Source organism: Marmota monax, unplaced genomic scaffold (genome assembly GCF_021218885.2).
Source record: "Marmota monax isolate L192 unplaced genomic scaffold, Marmota_monax_Labrador192_F-V1.1 WCK01_AAM20220418_F8-fsc00128, whole genome shotgun sequence".
In the NCBI taxonomy this organism is placed as follows: domain Eukaryota; kingdom Metazoa; phylum Chordata; class Mammalia; order Rodentia; family Sciuridae; genus Marmota; species Marmota monax.
In genome coordinates, this window is record NW_026693452.1 from 5,223,782 (window position 1) to 5,243,763 (window position 19,982).

General features: G+C 38.3%; 1 protein-coding gene and 1 pseudogene across 2 annotated transcripts in view; one reads left to right on the plus strand and one right to left on the minus strand.

Annotated features, from left to right (window-relative positions):
- Tmem150c (transmembrane protein 150C) overlaps window positions 1-19,982 on the plus strand; it is a 65,840-nt gene that overhangs the window by 38,998 nt on the left and 6,860 nt on the right. For both annotated transcript variants that reach the window (XM_046457571.2, XM_046457570.2), the window contains exons 2-6: window positions 10,721-10,810; window positions 12,041-12,094; window positions 12,219-12,251; window positions 12,347-12,414; window positions 18,394-18,521. In XM_046457571.2, the coding sequence (XP_046313527.1) occupies window positions 10,731-10,810; window positions 12,041-12,094; window positions 12,219-12,251; window positions 12,347-12,414; window positions 18,394-18,521 (363 nt within the window). In that variant the 5' untranslated portion in view covers window positions 10,721-10,730. The remainder of the gene's footprint in view (window positions 1-10,720; window positions 10,811-12,040; window positions 12,095-12,218; window positions 12,252-12,346; window positions 12,415-18,393; window positions 18,522-19,982) is intronic.
- On the minus strand, window positions 8,499-10,661 carry LOC124101595 (DNA-directed RNA polymerase III subunit RPC10-like; annotated as a pseudogene).

Consider the following 19,982-nt stretch of genomic DNA (forward strand, 5'->3'; position numbering starts at 1 on the left):
CGGACACAACATCTTCATTTGTATGTGGTGCTGAGGATCGAACCCGGGCCGCACACATGCCAGGCGAGCGCACTACCGCTTGAGCCACACCCCCAGCCCTCCCCAGTGTTCTTTTCAAGATCTGCTGCCTGCTTTACTCCTGTGCATACTTGCCCTCCATATTCCCTCTCTCAATTGCAGGACAGTTGTATTGAAGGCTATGAAATAGCACGCTTGGGAGGGATAGTGTGTTAGTTTTTCATCATTGTGACCAAAATACCTGACACCAACAACTTAAAGGAGGAAAAGCTTATTTTGGCTCATGTTTCAGAGCTTTGAGTTCATGGTCAGTTGGCTCCATGGCCTTGGGCTGGAAATTAAGCAGAACATGTTGGCAGAAGGGCATGGCAGTGCAAAGCTTTCCAGAACATAGCAGATGGGAAGCAGAGAGTGAGGAAAGGGCCAAGGACAAGATAAGAGTCCCCGAGAATATGCCACCAATGACCTACCTACTTTCTCCAACCATACCCCACCTGCCTATAGTTTCCACTACCTCCCAGTCGTCCATTTCACTATCAGTGGGTCAACTCACTGGTGAGGTCAGAGCTCTTATGATCCAGTCATTTTCTGAAAGCCCCACCTCTGGACATTGCTGCAGTGGGGACCAAGCTTCAACACCTGAGCTTTGTGGGGCATTCCAGATCCAAACTCTAGTAGAGCAACACCATATTCTCATCTCTAATCTCGGACTGTTTGAGGTATAGAAGTCGTTGGCTTTTTCCAACCCTTCAAGGCCCCACATTTCTAAATTCTTTTGTATCTCTCTTTGCAAATAAGTTTAGTTGTAGGACTTAATAGGAATGTGATCTGCTTTCCAAATTACGTAAGGTGGTAGTTTTTTTTTTTTTTTTTAAGGATCAAGAGACTTTGTTGGTACAGACTAATTTTTTATAATTCATTTTCTATATGTGTATTCTTTTTTTTTTTTTTTTTTTGGTGGTGGCCAAATATCCTAACATAAAATTTAGGATCTTTACCATTTTAATTGTGCACTTCAATGGCAAAAAAATAAAACTCTGTACTCATTAAATAGTAACTCCTCATTGCCCACCCCATAGCCAACACCTGGCAACCTCCATTCTACTTTCTGTCTTTATTGATTTTGACTACTTTCGATACCTTATATAAGCAGCATCATACAATATTTATCTTTTTGTGAATGGCCTATTTCATATAGCATATATCCTTCTATATAAGGACATATAGAACCTTATACTGTTGTTAAGGTTCATCCATGTTGTAGCACATGTCAGAATTTCCTTCCTTTTTAAGGCTGAATGATATTCCTTAATATGTGTGTGCCATATTTAGTTCATCCATTCATCCATTGATGACACTTGGGTTATTTCTACCTTTTGGCTATTGTGAATAATGTTGCTATAAACATGGATCTGTTCAAGTTCTCACTTTCTATTCTTATGGTTGTACACCCCAGAGTGGAATTTCTGCATCATATAATAATTCTGTTTCTAAATTTTTGAGGAACTTCCTGACCATTTTCTATAATAGCTACACTATGTTACATTCCTAGCAATACTGAATAACAGTTCTGATTTCTCACATCCTTGCCAACATTTGTTATTTTTTATGATAGCATTCACAAACATCTTACTTTTGATGAATAGGTTTTTTTTAAAACTTCTTTACTGTGGTGAAATATACTTTAAAAATTTTCCATTTTAACCATTTTAAGTGTATAAATTAATTGTACTCACAGTGTTATATAGCCATCCCCACTTTATTTCTAAATCACCCTTTTGATAAAAAATTATTAAGTTTTATATCATGGCAGTTGATCCCTAAATACTTTGGTATGTATCTCTAGAAAATAGGGACATTTTTCTATATAACACAACACTAATATCACATGTATCTCTACTCATAATCCTTGCAGAGAATTACTCACAGGGACACATTTTCAAGGGAGGCTGCTAATATAGTTGAGTGGCCATTTTGGCAATTTATAATGGAAGAAGGAAGAGTGGATTTTACTGCTATACTAGCTTATAGTAATAAAGCAATAAAGACTTTTAATTGATTTACATTATAAGAAGTTTGGAGGATGGCAGCACTGGGAATTGGTGAAGTGTCTTTAATCATGTTATGAGGGACTCATTCTTTCCACCGTCTGCTCTGCCATCCTCTGTATGTTGGCTTTGGGTCTTCATGCTTATTGTCTCATGGACATATCATGGCTACCATAGCACTAAATACTTGTTTCTACTACATCAACCCAAGTAGGAAAGGAGGATGGTAGGTGGGAGAGGTTTCCCATTATCAGGGATGCAAACCCTTCAAGGTTTTGCTCAAGTCAGTGGACTTTCCTTCATATCTCATTGGCCAGGTGCAAGGTCATCTGGAATGGTACCTGTCAAAGAAAAATGAGACAACCATGCCTGCCTTAACCAATCATGACCTGCATCCTTGGGCTGAGCCCATTGATGACCTCAAGAAAATTAGATTTCTGTTAGCTAGGAGAAAGACAAATGACTGTTTGGTTGGCAATTTTATGTATCATATATGAGCAGTATTTTTATCTTAGCATAGAAATTTTAATATTGTATTAAATTAAATACTGGAAGGGAGTTCCTTCTGGAATTATTCTGTGAATGATGTTGGGACATTCTGTTCCATCTATTCTAAGAAAAAGAATCTGTTGGGCCACTAATATCAAAGGATCCCTGTAGTCATCTGTCAATTAACTAAAGGTAATTGCTTTTAGAAATCAAAAGAGATTGGGGAAAAAAACCAATCACCATTGGTTCTAATTAGAAATTGTATTCTTTGGGAGTGGTAACATTTTACAGAAATCCTTTACTAATATATTATTATTTTTTTTTGCCAGGGCTCATGAGAAATATTGCTGGGGTGTGGATAGAACATTGGTCGACCTTATATATTGAATAGTTTTATATCTGCTGATATATAAGGGCACCTGATTATTGGGCCTTCCAAAACTTAGGATATAGTGAAAACAAAATTATAACTGTTAGCAGAAGGAGTATGACTTACTTGTTGGTTGTAGTGCATATTTCCACGTGTTATTTCTATCCAAGAGTCTGTAAACATTTTAGGGAAAAAAAACAAAACAAATAGTCCTTGTCATTACCACTTATAATTGCAAGTGAATTACAACATAATATAAGGCCTTCACATTTTCCCATGACACACATGGCGAAGATTCCCAGAAGGCTCTTGGTTCATAGATACTGTGACAGTCCTGGTCATTAGTGGGTGGCTTGTTAATCTTTTCTGCTCCATTCCAGCTGGCCCTGAGAACACAATGAAAAATTACTGTGCCAAGGAGCTTATTTCCTGATAAATTACAAAAAAAAAAAAAAAAAGACCACTGACAACACCAAATAGCATTTTCAGTGGAGAATACAGTCATGTGCCGTGTAATGGGGATACTTCTGAGAAGACTGTCATTAGGTGATTTCCTCCTATGGGACACGGGGGAGTGTACTTATACAAACTAAGATGGCTACAGTGTCACTAGGCAATGTAACCTTAGGGGACCACAATCATATGAGGTTTGTCATTGACAAAAATGTCGTTATATGGTGTGTGAGTATAGTTAACATTTATTGAAAGGCCATCTGTAGGCTAGGCACTATTCTGAGTGTTTTCATTATATTTTCAATTTTCATAAAAACCCCGCAAGGTAGGTACCATTACTATTCACTCTTTACTGATCAAGAAATTGAGACACAGTTGGGCACCATGGCACACACCCATAATCCAAGTGGCTTGGGAGGCTGAGGCAGGAGGATTGAGAGTTCAAAGCCAGCCTCAGCAACTTAGCAACTAAGCAACTCAACAAGATCCTGTCTCTAAATAAAATTCAAAAAGGGCTAAGGATGTGGCTCAGTAGTTGAGTGCCCCTGGATTTAATCCCTGATACCACCACCTCCACCAAAAAAAAAAAAAGAAAGAAACTGAGACACAGAGTGGACTTAACCTAGGTCATACAACTGCCATTAGTAAGTGACAGGGCTGGGATTCCAAGCACTGGTCATCTGGCTCCAGGGTCTATCAACTAAAGCTGCCTCTTCTCTCTCTACTGTCCCAGGTAGTACAAATCTTCATTTATAACAAGTGGATTCTTTCCAGCCCCAGAAAGTATTAACTTTGTGACACATCACAGTTATTATTAGAAGCTTTTTCTCATTGACAAAAGTTTAAAAAGGTACAAAGAGGATCCAATGTGCTTTACTTTTCTATTTGTAGATTGGAGATATTTTATCAACACTTGAGAAATTAGAAGATTCGTCTTGGAGGATCAGCATTGGTAACAGCATGCTGTAGTTTTGGCTTTGGAGTTTCATAGTTTATATTGTAAGAACTATGTTTGGAATTTGATGATAAAAGCATTAATAATCATATTTCTTTCATTTTATAAAGACCCTTTTTCAGAAAGTATTTGGGGTCCTAGGTAACAAGGTCATGTGAACATAGAAAACCTCTTTTTTGCTTCCAGGAGACTGTAAATATTCTCCTGGCTGTTGGCAGATAGAAGACTTGCAGAGTAATAAAAATGTCGATGGTGGGAGTCACCATAATCTTTTGCCATGGTTCATTTTTTTCTCTGTGGGAAAAATGAGAACTTCAAGGATGCCAGGTCACAAACAGATAGAAATTAGAACAGATAGAGGATGAAGGTTTTCACCATCTCAGAGTGTGGAGGAGTCCCCACCGAGCATCCCCACTCGTACCACAGATTGGGTAAAAGAGAGTGAAGATCACTCAAACTTAGAGAATGACATTTATTGGAAGAAACGAACACATGGTAGAATGTACAGAGTTGGCAGCATTGGCTCTCTAAGAAGATCTGACCATCTGGATAACAGCTTTGCGAGTCATTTGGAAAAATGATACTATTTGGAAGAGATTCTGCCAAACCAAAATCTTAGTGCCAAAACTTTCAAGAAAGTTTATGCAATTTGGGCTCTTCTCCTGTTTTTGTCAGAAACTCATTAGGTAACATTGTTCCAGATATAATTGGCTATATAGGACATAGGAACACTTATCCTTGTTTTTTTAACTATGAAAAATTATTAGGAGATTAATATCAAGAGTAAATATTACACAGAATAAAAAAAGAAGTACAATTCAGGATGCAAAGGTAAAACTCTTAGGAGTGTGGAATATTCCTTCTTTCTCCCTGTCTTTCCTGAAAGAGGCAAGGAAAAGTGTTCTTTTCTAGCAGGTAGCTACCTGGGTTATTTAGCTTTGGAAGAGTGGAATGTATCGTTGCTGGGAAATGTAATCAAAGTTTGGGTACCACTTTCAGTGTGACTGGAAGCAATGGGGCAGTTTATTTTAATGGTGTCTGGAAGCATGGAAGGAAGAGAACCATCTCTCAGTTACAACTTTAATTCTCAAGACAACAGTGAGGCAGAGTCTCACTGTTCACAGATCAATTCATTTATTCTTTTCGGAGGTACTTCCCGTCAAGTTTATTCTCTGAACTTGCCAAGCCAGAGCGGCTCAGAGTCAGTCGGGTTTAACTCCTGGCACCTCCACAAACCTCCAGCACTAAGAACAGAGAGCTCATGAGTGTTGTATATCTACTCTGAGTTCTTCGATCACATTAAAAGCTGAATATAGACTAAAGCAGAACAAATAGATTCTTTGGGACTAGGAAAGAGAAGTAGATATGACAGAGTCTTCACCTTTGATCAACACAGCCCTACCTGAGAGGGAAAAAGAAATGGAAACATCAAGATCTGTCATATGGGGCATTGATAGGTTGACAGAACCAGAAACTGTTTCTATAAGAGCTTTTCACTGGGGTCTCCTGGTCTCTGGAGTTCTTCGCACTTCATAGGGTCTTTTGTAAAACAAAGTAGTTAGGAAGATAGAGAAGGTAAGAAGGGGGCTTTGCGCGTGCGCGCACACATATACACACACACGTGTAAATAGTGTGCATAAAATTGGTGAAATCTGATTTAAGTTAAAGGGTTGTATCAAGCCAGTTTCTTAGTTGATGATATAATACTGTGTTTTTGCAGGATGTTACCCTGGGGAGACAGAATGAAGGATATACACGATCTGTCTATATTATTTCTTACAACTGCATGTGAATTTGCAATTATTTAAACAAAAAAAGCATAGTCAGCATTTTAAAAATCCTAAAGAAAACCAAAGTAGTTCCATTGCAAACTGATAACACAGCCATTCATAGGCTTACCCTTTTCACCTCCCAAGGCATCTCGCAAAGTTAAGAAAAGGCATATTTCAAATTATTAAGCTAGGGAAACTATGAGTTTCCCGGAATTTGGACATAGGTTACCCTTTGAGAGTTAAACTGATAAAAGAAAAACAGTGTACTTTTAGCCATTGACCATTTTAGGTAATTGCCTAACAAAACAAATGAGCACTGAAAAACATGCGTACTGAAAAACAACAAAGCAGTAGAGTCTCAGGAAGGTAGACCTTCACTATTAAGACCTCAAGATTTTAATTTGAGGTGAAGTCATTTGAGAGGGAAAAGGATTATTACCATCAGGAAGGGTGTCTGCACCTCTCTAGAGAAGCTAGAAAAGTGGGATCCCAGAGAATAAGAAAGTGTTAAGTTGTCCTGAGCCCCGCCCTGTAGAGTGGGAACTTTGTCCTAAGGCAAGTGTGGATTTGCTCTGCAGTTAGAATTACAGCATTTACCCAACACGGATTATGTGGGAGGTGTTTAATCTCAGCATCATTAATCCTCAGCACAATTCCACAAAACAGAGTTATCTCTACAGTTAGACTAAGGCTTTAGAGATGGAATGACATTGCTAGTGAGTGGCAGAATTGGGTTGGGTCCTTTGCCTTGCCATTCCATTTCTGTCCCACCAGACTGCTTCTCTTTGAAGGAAATCAGTGCAGAGAACTATTGTAGCTCGCTGGCGTGGTCTTAAGAGTTGTCTCATTAACTCTCTTCATCTAGCCTCCCTGCTTTCAAATTTTGATTTCCCACATAGATCTTCCTAAAAGGGAAGCCAATCTGACTATTTGACACTTATGTTTCTCATTCATTCTACCTTCATATATTGGCATTCTGATTTTGTCACCAATCTAATGTAAAAATTTTTACCATTTTTCTCTGTGGCTGATAATTCTGAGTATATTAGGGCATTCTCTTACTGCAAAGATATACAATACTGGACTTGGGTTAACCTCCAAGGTACTACCACCCTGGAAGAACTCAGTCTTTGACTTCTCTCTCCCTTTTTTCAAATTCATTAATCTTGGTGTAGTGAGATAGGAAAATGATGTAACTAATCTAGGCCCTAAGGGGTTAGTTTTTGGCAAAGCTGGGGTTGGAAACTAGAGCTTCTAAGACTTGTAGTGTAACTATCTCAGCTTGCCAGAACACCCTGTTTCAGTGGCAAATCTAGAATAATTGTTTTATCTACTCAATTACCATTGCCATTTTATGTACTCCTTTGGATGGAATAATTTTTGTTAGCATAATTGATAGCTTTGTTATTAATCTATAACTTTTTGGACATAAATATGAATAGATCCTGCCTGGCCATATTGTTTATGCTTAAAACGGTCACTGTTCTTCCATAGATTGGAAAGACATGGACCAAGCATTTATAGTATCTTCCCTGACTGCAACTTTACTTTTTATGGTTCCAGTTATCCATATGAACCATATAGAAAATCCAGAAATGAACATTTCATACATTTTTTTTTTCATTTCATACATTTTTAATTGTGTGCCATTCTGACTAATATGATGAAATCTTATGCTGTCCCACTCCATCCTGCCCAGGACTTGAATCATCCCTTGTCTAGTGTATCCACTCTGTATGGGCTCTCTGCTCATTAGTCACATAGTAGCTATCTCAGTTATCAGATCAACTATCATGGCATCTCAGTGCTTGTGTTCAAGTAATGCTTATTTTACTTATTAATAGCCCAAAGTTCAAGGATAGTGATGCTGGCAATTTAGATCCTGTTATGGCTTGGATAGGAGTGTCTCCCAAAATCTCCTGCATTCATGCAGGAATTTTTGGAAGTGAAATGACTGGATTGGGAGAGCTGTAACCTAATCAGTTCATCTTAGTTTGAATGGAATAACTGGGTGATAATGTAGGCAGGTAATGGTAACTGGGGCCCTGACTGGAGGAGGTGTCACTGGGGGCTTGCTCTGGAAGGGTTCATCTTCCCTGTGACCTCTGATGCCTTCCTCTTGTTCTGTTTCTTGGCCACGAAGAAATAAGCAGTACTCCTCCACCACCCCCTCAGCTTGCCTCACCTTGGGCTCAGAGCAGTGGAGTTGGCTCACCATGGACTGAACCTCTGAAACTAGGAACCAAAATAAACCTTTTCTCCTACAAGTTGTTCTTGTTGGGTATTTTGGTCACAGTGATGAAAAACTAAACACAGATGTACAAGATAAAAGCCATAAAGTGCTTTCTTAAAGTGAAAATATATGTATTAAGAAAAATATATAGATAGGGTTGAGTGCTATTCATGGCTTTAGGCATCCACTGGGGGTCTTGAAATGTATCCCCTCACATAAGGAGAGACTACTATATATATATCGCATAGACTGGTAATAAATAAATAAATAAGTCATAGTATTCATTAGACCTCAACTCAGTATTTCCACAGTCTGGCATAGTGCCTGGTACAAGTAGGGTATCAATAATTGTGAATTGGATGAATTGGATTGATTGAAAGTGCCTCAAATGCCTTCCAACTCCTAGATTCTACCATTTGTTTAACATTTCTGCCCAGATATATGTTTGAGACTAAGGCACAAATGTTAAAGGCATGTTATTAGATTCAGGTGTCTGTCTCCTAGTCAGAAAGATCTACCTTATGTGGTAGGGCTGTACTAGGAACTCAGACTTCTTTGCAGAGGGATTGGCTTCCCAGCCTCAACGGGGCATGATGTTCTCTATCTGATGTCTACACTTGGAAGGTCCATAGTCTCAGCACATGAAAGCAGATGTCATGAAGGTACTCAGAAATTTGGCAGTGCAGGTTCAAACTTGTGGTAAAATTCAAAATAATGAATACTGAGGGGAATCTAAATGAAATGTCATTTAATCACATTATCATTATGTTTGTCAAGTCACCAGTGGAGGTCACTAGGGTACATTATTTTCTTAGAAGTGTTGTTTTTTTTTCCTTAAGGATTATGCTGGAATCCAATATGTCTAATAGATTTTGTCTGATGGTTTTAGGCAAAAATATGTCACAAAGTGATAATTAGCTACTTCTGTTTGATACGAATAATTTTTCCTAGACCCTTTTTTTTTTTTATTAGACTTCATTTTTATGCCACATCCAGAACAAGTTTTGGTTACAGGTTTATAATTAACAGTTAAGTATTTAGGGATATTTAATGTACTAAGTTGTGCAAACAGTAGACTGTTCATTGGTATGAGGAAATGTCATCTGCCTAGTGAAGGTAAAAGGAGAAGGCGCAGGACTTTGAACCAAGCACACTTCCCTGTGGGTCTCCCCACCACCACACAGCAACTCCCAGACTGGCAGACAGGCACCATTTCCTGACACCCTGGTCTCCCATCCCAAGGGGCGAACCTCCCACTTTACTAGCAAAGAGTCTCAGAACACACAATTCATATCCTGCTGGGTGTCCACTGCGCAGGTGGGCCAGCCCTAGTCCCTCCAGCGGTGTCCGCACTGAGTTCTGCAGCGCTTGTAGAAGGTGGTCATGGGATGTCTGCAGAGGGGTCTGGAGCTGCATGCAGTAAGCTCGAGGATGTTCGCATTGGCACATGGCTGTACTGTAGAGTCTGCGTTCTCCCAGGCTGCTGCTCAGCCAAGCACACCATCCACTTCTTTCAGCTTTGGATACTCCCAGTTCTGTTACCTTGCAGGTGATGTTGTTGTGCAAGTGTTGCCAGCGAAGCAGGATCAGCGCTGGCCCGCCCACGATCAGCCCATTCCCACATCCCTGGCAGAAGAGCAGCCTTTCCTAGATACTTCTAAAGCCTCTAGTTTTCACTTATCTGGGAATTTTAAAATTATTAGTTTGAGCTGGAGGTCTCACTGTGTTGCCAAAGCTGGTCTCAAACTCCTTGGCTCAAGAAATCTGTCTGCCTCTGCCTCCTGAGTAGCTGGAACTGCAGGTGTGCACCATTGAGCCTGACTAGGGGAGTTTTTAATTTATGTATTTTTGCTGTGAAAATGTTATATCCCCAAATGCCCAGCATCTGTATTTTTCCCCAGTTTTTTCATTGGAACTAATCTAATGCATTATTTTCCAGAGCATTTATCTTTGTGTCTACTGTGATAGCTGATCAGTAAAGTCACAAGAAAAGTTCAGATTTGCAAAGCTTTTGCTCTTTTCCCCTGTGATGATGATTTATTTAGTAACTATTTGTTTATAACACCTGTCTTCCTGGGAGTATACTTATGCACTTAGGTCCATAAACCTGTAAATGTTAATAGCACTAAAGGTAGGTTGGAATTTGCCTTTGGTACTTAGCTCTTCTGAAAGTCCTAACCCCTTTGTCCATTCTTAAATGTACTCAAAAGTTTTCATCAGAAATTTGGCATCAGATCACAGCTAAGACTCTGAAGCTAATGCTAGATAACAATTGTCTATGTTAACTGCTCACAAGATTCTCCCCACTGGAATTCCTTTCCATCTTGAAAGAGTTAGGTAAATTTTTGCCTTAATTATTAACACCTGTTCATTTTATTTCAGTGGTACAGGCATGGATGGGAAGAAATGCAGTGTATGGATGTTTCTACCTCTTGTATTTACTTTGTTTACTTCAGCTGGATTGTGGATAGTGTGAGTATGCTCTTAATGACTTAAAGATTCAGATGCAGTGAGCTAAAAACAAAGTTTTGAGAATATGTGACATATCTATATGGATGTATTTATAAATCTGTTAAGATAATATGCTTAGTAATTTAATCTTACTAAGGTCCCCATTTATTTTCTCATCTTTTATTACTTAAAATAAGATTAAGTAATAAATATGCAAAGCAGGAAATAAAGAATGCTGGTTTTGTGTTCATCTGTTCTAATAATGAACATTTTATAAAGTGGTCATGTAAATTCATTATTTGCAAGTTTTTCTAATTTGATACAAACATGATCTGGATTCCGTTCACAGTCCTGTTCATAGTTCAAGTATTTGTGACAAGGTCTGATATGTTTATAAGATGAATATCATTACATTGGAAGTCCTGTTACCTCAAAAATTGCTTATTTCAAGTAATAAATCACTTTAAGAAATTTGTTTTAGTTTAAGTTCATTAAGAGTGGTGGATAGGGGCTGGGATTGTAGCTCAGTGGTAGAGTGCTTGCCTAGCACACGTGAGGCGAGGCTCTGGGTTCAATCCTCAGCACCACATAAAAATGAAATAAAGATATTATGTCCACCTACAACTAAAAAATAAACACTAAAAAAAGAGTGGTGAATATTTATTCCTAAGAAACTGGAAACTGAATTGTAATTTTAATTTACTCAAAGTTGGAAGGTTTCTTTGTTTTCTAGTTTCTAAACTATAATCCTTGGGAGCTGGAGATGTAGCTCAGTGGTACAGCACGTGCCTATTCTATGGAAGGCCCTGGATTCTATCGCTAGTCCTAAAAAACAACAACAACAACAAAAAAAAAACCCTGCAGATTAAAATCATTGCCATAAAATTTGAGAGTGTTTTTAATTTTTTTTAGTATTATGTTATTTTTAGTTGTACATGGACACAATACCTTTATTTTATTTTTATGTGGTGCTGAAGATCAAACCCAGTGCCTCACACGTACAAGGCAAGTGCTTCACCACCAATCTACAAGCCCAGCCCTTGGGGGTGTTTTGAAAATTAAGAAAATATTAAAAATAACATTGGAACTTCAAAGAACTAGATGTTATTAAAAAGGATTTTCTCAGAAAAGAATGAGTATGATTTAGAATAGTTTAGTCTATTTAACTGGGAAACAAATGATTCTTGGAATTTTTTGTTTATTTTTTTTTAAATTGCTTTGTTTTATCAACTTATCTTTCTTTCCTGATAGGTACTTTATAGCTGTGGAAGATGAAAAAATATTACCATTAAATTCAGCTGAAAGGTAAAGCTTATCTCTGGGGGAGTTTGTTTTTCAGCCTTTTAGTGAAGCCTTTGCCAGTGGCAGAGCTGAACTGCAGCCGTGACCACGCTTTAACCTAAGCCTCTCTCTGTTGTTTGTTACCCAGGAAATCTGGTGTGAAGCATGCACCATATATAAGGTAACTCCATAATTCTCACCTGATCTGTTGGATGTTAGGAAAAGTTGAAGGATTATAGATTTTGAGTAATTATAAAACATTTCATCTTTTTCAAGTATTGCAGGGGATGATCCTCCTGCGAGCTGTGTGTTTAGTCAAGTGATGAACATGGCAGCCTTCCTAGGTAAGAGGAGCATGAAGAATGCGTGATGCACTTCAGTCCATTATTTTTTTAACATTGCCCCAAACTATATCAAAACAATGGTGGGCCTCACTGATGATTTAGTATCATATCATGTCAATAGGCCAAAGCCAGCTATTTGTTTTAGGAGCCTTTTTCCCCCCCTCATAAATCTTTTTACTCCCTCCTGCTTGCCTTATATTTCTCTCCTTTTGATTGTCTTTATCATTTCAGCATACTCTGAACTTTATTTCTTTTGCTGCATGAAATAATATCTTTCATGTGCCATGAAATCCTGCCTCGGAATGTGATGTGGTACAATACATTTGCTTTAAAAAGAATGACTTATTCATTCCTTCATTGGCAAAGCTAAAAAGATGCTTGGGCTCTGTGATAAATATTGTTTATAGACCCTGTCTTAAGCCTAAAGAGCAGCACTGACATTAGGCTCTTGCCTTCCTCTGTGCCCACATACATTTTAAGCTGGCAAATGAGGAAGGAGGCTTAAGACAAAAAGCAACCTTTAGTGCTCATGTCTGACCCTGATTTCTTCCACTTACTTCTGGGCCCAAGACCTTCCCTTAATATCCCGTCCCCTAGTTCTGCAAGTGCTTGCATGACCCTGTTAGTCTTCCAGAGATAGTGGTAACTATGCGTGTTCTCTCCTTGCTCAAGTCCAACTTGCACACCATCTCCTCAAAGCCAGGCTTTCCACATATCCTTCAAAGGGTCAGCTATCTGTCACTGTTGTCACATTGTTGGGAGAGGACCAATGTCAGCTCAATCTTTCCACAGTGTTTTTCTAGAAAAGGTTCTTTTAGATGGAGAGACTTTCACTCCAAATAGAGATAAAAATATCATTACCAAGGGAGTTTTTAGCCTTTGTGGTACCTGTCTCTGAACGACATGACCAGTTACTTCATCTCTGTGTAAATCCTCTCCTCCTCACCAGAAAAAAAAATCTACTCAATCTTAATGTTTTCTTTTTTAATGTTTGCTGTAGGAAAGGTTAAATCTCTAGAACTTAGGAAATCATGGGACCTTCTTAGTTCAACATGCAACACAAGCAGAATCATTTTGTTCAGATAGCTCAAAACGTAAGAAACTTGGAGAACATCCTTAGAGAAGCATACTGGGGGACTTCTCTGAAGTTAGCAAGATTTCTCCCTGGAGCTAAGTATAATTTTGTCAGAGCCTTACCCTACCCAAGCTTCCCCAAAGTATGTCCCATTCACCTAAGCAGGAAATGTCTGGAAGGCATGGGCTACTACATGACCATGAAGAGAAGGTTAACTATCCTGATGCTGAGAAGCAGCTCTTGTCTTCCTGCCTGTGCCTGTCAGGGTTTTCGTGGCCCAGATTCTCACAAGTATTGAGAAGGCTGACACTCACAGCAGCTGATGCACATGTGGGACTAGGGCTGGTCACAATTGATTTGGTTGGATACTGCCTTCAGCCTCAGAACTGTCAGGAACCTTATACTCACTCCTTTTTATTCTACTCTTGACACTTTCTTCTGAAAAGATCCAGTGAACTTATTCATACTGGGGCACAAATGCCTACTAAGGAATACACTCTTTTTTTTTGTATCAGGGATTGAACCCAGGGGTGCTTAACCACTGAGCCACATCCCCATCCCCTTTTTCACACTTTATTTTGAGACAGGGTTTCACTGAGTTTCTCAAGGCCTTACTAAGTTACTGAGGCTGGCTTTGAACTCACAATCCTTCTGCCTCAGACTCCCAAACTGCTGGGATTACAGGTGTGCACCACTGTGCCCAGTGCCCGCTAAGGAATGTTTGCATTTAACAGAGCTCAAAGCCCCAAGAGTGAACTGTGAATTGCAGAGTCGGGGCCTTTTACACACTCTTTGCCATCACAGTATGTAGGCCTGCAGGTTGGCACCGACTCATCTGATCACCCCACAGGGCACAATAACAATAATTAATTGCCATCATTTTTATTCCAAGCTCAAAGCTAAGTGCTTTATAAACACTACCTCATTTAACCATGAAATGTAGAAACCTGCTTTTATACAAAAGCTGTCACAAGCTGTCCTCCTTTATGGTTTAAAGAAACCAACAAACATGTGGGAGGCTACATATTATTTTCTTTTTTAAACAAATTGATATTTCCCAGTAGTCTTTGTTGTATAAACCAGTTTGCACAGCTCATGAGATTCTCCAGTTATAAAACATATGATTAACTAATTATAAAAGCATTTCCAAAAACAAAGCAATGCAAGCAAGTTCCCCTCTTCCAGATGACATTTGTCATCATCTTATTCTTCAGTTCTTTCTACTCCACCAAGACGCAATTAAGCTTTTACCAGCTCTTGCATGGAGGTATTGCAACATCCAGTGTTTAGTCTTTATTATCTTTCAGCATTTGAAGGACCATCTGGTAGACACAAAACTGATTAAGATTAGTGTTCGGTGGGAGCAAACCAACAATTATTTATTTATAAACTCTGGAAGTGAAAAAGAATCCATTTAGTAAAGATTCTTGTTCCACTGTGGATACTTTCATCTCCCCAGGTCTGTCCCTGCTTGACATCAGACTATTACTTTAGATAGCATAACTACCTTTAAGAAATAGCCCGTGCTGTCTATAAGTGACTGCTTCTCAGCAGCCCTATAGATTATAATTTATAGTCTAAAAATGAGTCAGTGTAGCATTTATTAAAATTAGTTAGCAAAGATCTTTTATCTTTTTGACAGGCTAATCAAAGATTGAATGCTCAATTATTTTCTTTACAGAATTCGTTATGCTCTTTGTCCTGAATCCACATTTTCCTTTCCACTAGTGGGGAAAAAGACCTAAGACAAATTTCTTGAGAGGAATATTATTTCCTGCCCCTGGGGAGGTTGCTGAGGATGAAGCTAATAGCTGAATGATTTCAGTCACCTAATAGCAGCCTCTCTCCCTCCTTCGGCCAAAACATATTGATTGTCGTGTTCTACCGCAGTCATAAATAGGAATTATGGATGCATATAAACAGTAAAACTAAACAAAACAAAAAAGAATTGGCCAGGCACCAGTTTAGAGCTGTAATGAAGACATGTTACTCAGAGTTTTGAATTTTAAAAACCTAATCGGTCTCAAAATTAAAAAAAAATTTTTAAATATACAATTTTTCTATTTATACTCTTAAAATATACAGGAAAATTAAATAGGGGGCACATGTGTAGCAAAGATTCTACATACTCAAAACAGGAGAGGAGTAGGTTTTTAATATCTTTTAAAAACCATCTAGTAAAACCTAATTTTCTTCCCACTGTGATACTTGGGCTTGAACATGTTAGACCAGTACTCTACCACTAAACTACATCCTTAGCCCCTTTTTAAAAGCTTTTATTTTGAGATAGGATGTTGCTAAGTTGCCCAGGCTAGGCTCCAACTTGTGGTCCTCTTGCCTCAAAAAAAATTTTTTTTTTTTTTAATGAAACTAAACAGCATGTCATGTTCATCAGGTGAACATGGTAAAAGTTGGTCAGCATATATAATGATGCCTTTGAAATTGTCCTCTTGCCCCAACTGTCTTTTTCAATAAGGTATAAATAAACTACCACTTTGTTGACAATGGACTTCATGGTTTGAATCTGACTTCATTTAAACCAAAGAGTTAATAAGACTGTTTATAGGGTCAGTCTCTTCATTTAGTTTGCCATTCTAAAAATTCAAGTAGAATCTGTTTTAAAAGGAAATTATGCCTCATCTGAGCTGATTAATAATGGAATTAACAGGAGAAAAGGGCAAAGTATGGTGTTTGGAACATGATTCTGGAAGTTAAGAGTGCTGGGTTGAATTATTGGCTCCACAGAGCTTTCTGGTTCCTGTGTAATTTCATCACTTGCTCATGAAAAAGTGTCTTATCACCCATGTTACAAATAGGAAGCTTAGCATTACTGGGACCAAGACATGATACAAGTCCCATGTTTACTGGCAAGAAATAGTTAGCTCAGAGATTGACCATCAAATCCCTTCTCCTGGGCATAGGGACTAAACTACATGGGTCATTGTGAGGAGCTATATGAGGGATTGGGTTTCACCTAGGCTAAGGTTCCAGCATGGTCTTATTCTACAGTTAATTAAATGGCCAGCAGGGAGTTCCCAAAGTAATATGTTTCACTAATCATTTTTAAAAGAAATTAAATGTGCCACCTTGGTATTTTGTCATTATTCCCTTACAGCCATGCAGAATTAATTAGCAAGTAAATCCCATGGTGCCCTGTGTTGAACTCTCTAGTCCTAATCTAATGACTTCTTTATCAGCTGACCAAGTTATGTCAGAATGCTGTATGTGGAATTACTCCTGTCCCCACTTCCTTCTTCTATTCTCATCCTAAAAATTATTAACAATGTTTACTTTTCACCTTCTAGGATAGAAGTAGCTTTCACCTTCTAACTATAGTTATTATTAATAGACTTCTGAAGTAACTCCTAACTAGGTATCTCAATCCAATTGTTTGAGCAGCTGTTGTCCACTGAAATAGAATTGATTAATTTTCTGATCCATAGTGGGCATTAGATGAAACATGTACTAAAACTATATCAAGGCTGGATAAGTTGATATTTCACAAATCATGGTTTATCTCTATTTTGGTTCCAAAATCCAAATAAGATCAAGTATTATTCCACTCTCTGATCAGAGGTACTTGGAAAGCCAACTCTTTGAGCTTTAGTTCATAGCCTGACACTATGAAATTTAGCATCCTTGGAAAATGCAAATGTATGGAAGATTTTTTTTAACTAATGATTATGGATAAGGGCCTTTAATCAAGGCAAAACCTTTAGTGAATAATTACCAACATAATTGCTAATATAAATAGGGTAATTCTTGAATTTCTGTCTTCCCTGCTGAACCTTAATGTCAAAATTAATTGTCTTAAGCAGTAGAAACTGCATTTCCTTATATGTACATAAATTTTATATTAATTATAAGATACAATTTATATTCATTTCATCATTTGTAAACCATTCTCTTCCAGCTTTTTGTATATACATGAAAATATCCCTGCACTAAGTCTCTAATAAAAGGTGATTGTTAGACTAGTGGCTTGAGTGGTAACTGTCCCCAAGGTTACTATTAGAAGTCAGATTTGAAATACAAGTAACTTCCCTCATTTTCTCTTCAAGTTCTTAGATACCAAGTTACTTCAAAAGATAGAGTGACCTTTTAAAAGAGCATTATAGAGGTGTGGCATGGAACAAATGAGATGGGGTGATTAATATTACTTGAAAGAATTGAGTCTTCTTGATGTACCAGGTCTGATTTTGAGTACACATCAACCTCTGTTCCCACCATCTTTGGTGTTAGGATGCAGATTTCATGAACGTGATTACTTTAATTGCTCTAATTTGAATTGTCTTGGTCCTTTGACAATGAGCACCTACTGGGAGCATCAAAGGCAAGTGAAACTAAAACCAATAATGAAGGGATTTTTACACTTTGCTTCCTATCCCTAGGGATAGTTTCTGGCCCAAGGAACACAGGTTTGCCCATATGTGGTAACCTTGACCTCTCCCCCCACCTTCCTGCCTCATGTTTTCTAACACTGTTGTAAGCTAAAGGATGGCTGATATTAGTGAATTCCAGGCCATGGTCTTTGTCCCCAGCTCATTTGTTCTGTGCCACACCTCTGCAATGCTCTCTGAGGCCAGTCAGCCCTTGGCTGACCTTGTTTTTGCAAACTCTGGAACAACACTACTAACAGTTCTGTCATCCTTGCATCACCCCCATAATAGACAGCACTGCTGCTTCAAGTCCTCTTGGCTTCCCCCAGGTGGTGTCACCAAACATCTAAATAATCATAAGCACTGCATGGAAAGTGTATTTGTAAAATCACCTGTCCTTTCAGAGACTTAAGATGGAGTATGATGCAAAGTTGAGTTGTGCACGTTGTGGGTGGAGAACTCTGCCTCATAGTAGGTGAATGATTTACATTTTTTTTTAATTTTAAGATTTTGCTTTATTCCTAGCCCTTGTGGTAGCTGTTCTGCGCTTCATACAACTGAAACCAAAGGTTTTAAACCCATGGCTGAATATTAGTGGATTGGTGGCGCTGTGTCTGGCTTCCTTTGGAATGACCTTACTTGGTAATTTTCAGGTACTTCATTTGGCCTTTTTCACCTCCCTCTCATATCATTAAGGCCTTCACTTGTATGATTATTGCAGCTAGTGAAGTCTAGTCACAATGTGTTCCATATTAATTCTTCATCAACCTTAAAAACAATTAGGAACAGTGGTTCTCACTGTCACAGGCTCTCCAGCAGCCAGCCCTCTGAGCCAGTTCTTGTCACACATGTGAGACATATGAAAATTCTGCATATGAATGACAGCAAGGCTATTGTAAGAAGTAGCTATTAATAGTTTTAGACAAAGAATTTGGAAGTGGGTCACACTTTTTATTAAAAATAGCAAATTACATCCTAATGTGTCTTTCTAGAAAACTTAGGATCATTGCCTTTTTATAATTAAACACCACATATTCTATTTGATGAATGCTTACATTTCAAGTTAGTAAGCCCCCATGGAATCCAGTTTGAAAGCTCAGAATTTCTCTAGAACACCTAATCTTTCTTCCTAGAAATTTAGAAGCTTAAGATCACAATCTGCAAGAATAATTTCCCTTGCCAATACCATCACCCACTTCTTGTCCTAAATGACTTAATTTATTGCAGTAGTTGACTGATCTTCCTGCCTCCATTCCCTCCATACCATCCTCCAACCTATGCCATACATACTATTGCTTCAGATTTTCTCCTTGTGAGCAAACACTGATCCTGACACTCCTCCTGTTTCTTAGATTTGAAATAAAAATGGTGTAGGCATTCAAGACCCTCAGCAATCTAATGAGCATTCAGGAAATGTTCTTACTGAAAATTTGGTAGTGGATTTTCTAAGAGCATGTCCTGTCTTAACTCTCACTCCTGCTAATTCATTAAGCCAGGATCACATGTTCCCCAAGTAGCAACTAAATAAGTATTTTTTCACTTGATGAGTTGTTTGACAGGCAGTTCCACAAATTCCTCAAACTATTCTAAATTCCATCACATATCAAGTTAGACAACCAGAAAGCTGCATTTTTAGAACATATTTGTTAGGGTAATGAATTATCAAGAGAGTATTTGAGATTTTATCCTGTTAAGATCCAAATTGTGGGCTTGGGGTTGTGGTTCAGAGGTAGAGCACTCGCCTAGCGTGTGCGAGGCCCTGGGTTTGAACCTCACCACCACATAAAAATAAATAAATAAATAAATAAATAAAAACAAAGGTGTTGTGTCTAACTACAACCAAAACAAAATAAATCTTTTTAAAATGTTTTTTTTTTTTTTTTTTTTAAAGACCCAAATTGTTAGGGCACAGAGCATTTTTACTAGAATCTTCGTGGGGGCCTTTCCCTCACTTGCCTGCCTGTGCTGCAGGTGCAGGTAGGTTGTAATATGCTCAGTGATGATCAGTTCTCTTGACCATGGTTTTGATGAGTTAAGTGCCCATTTGGATCTATAGTAAAGTCCTAGAAGCACAGAGATGGGACAGTCTTGATGAACCACAAATAATCAAAATT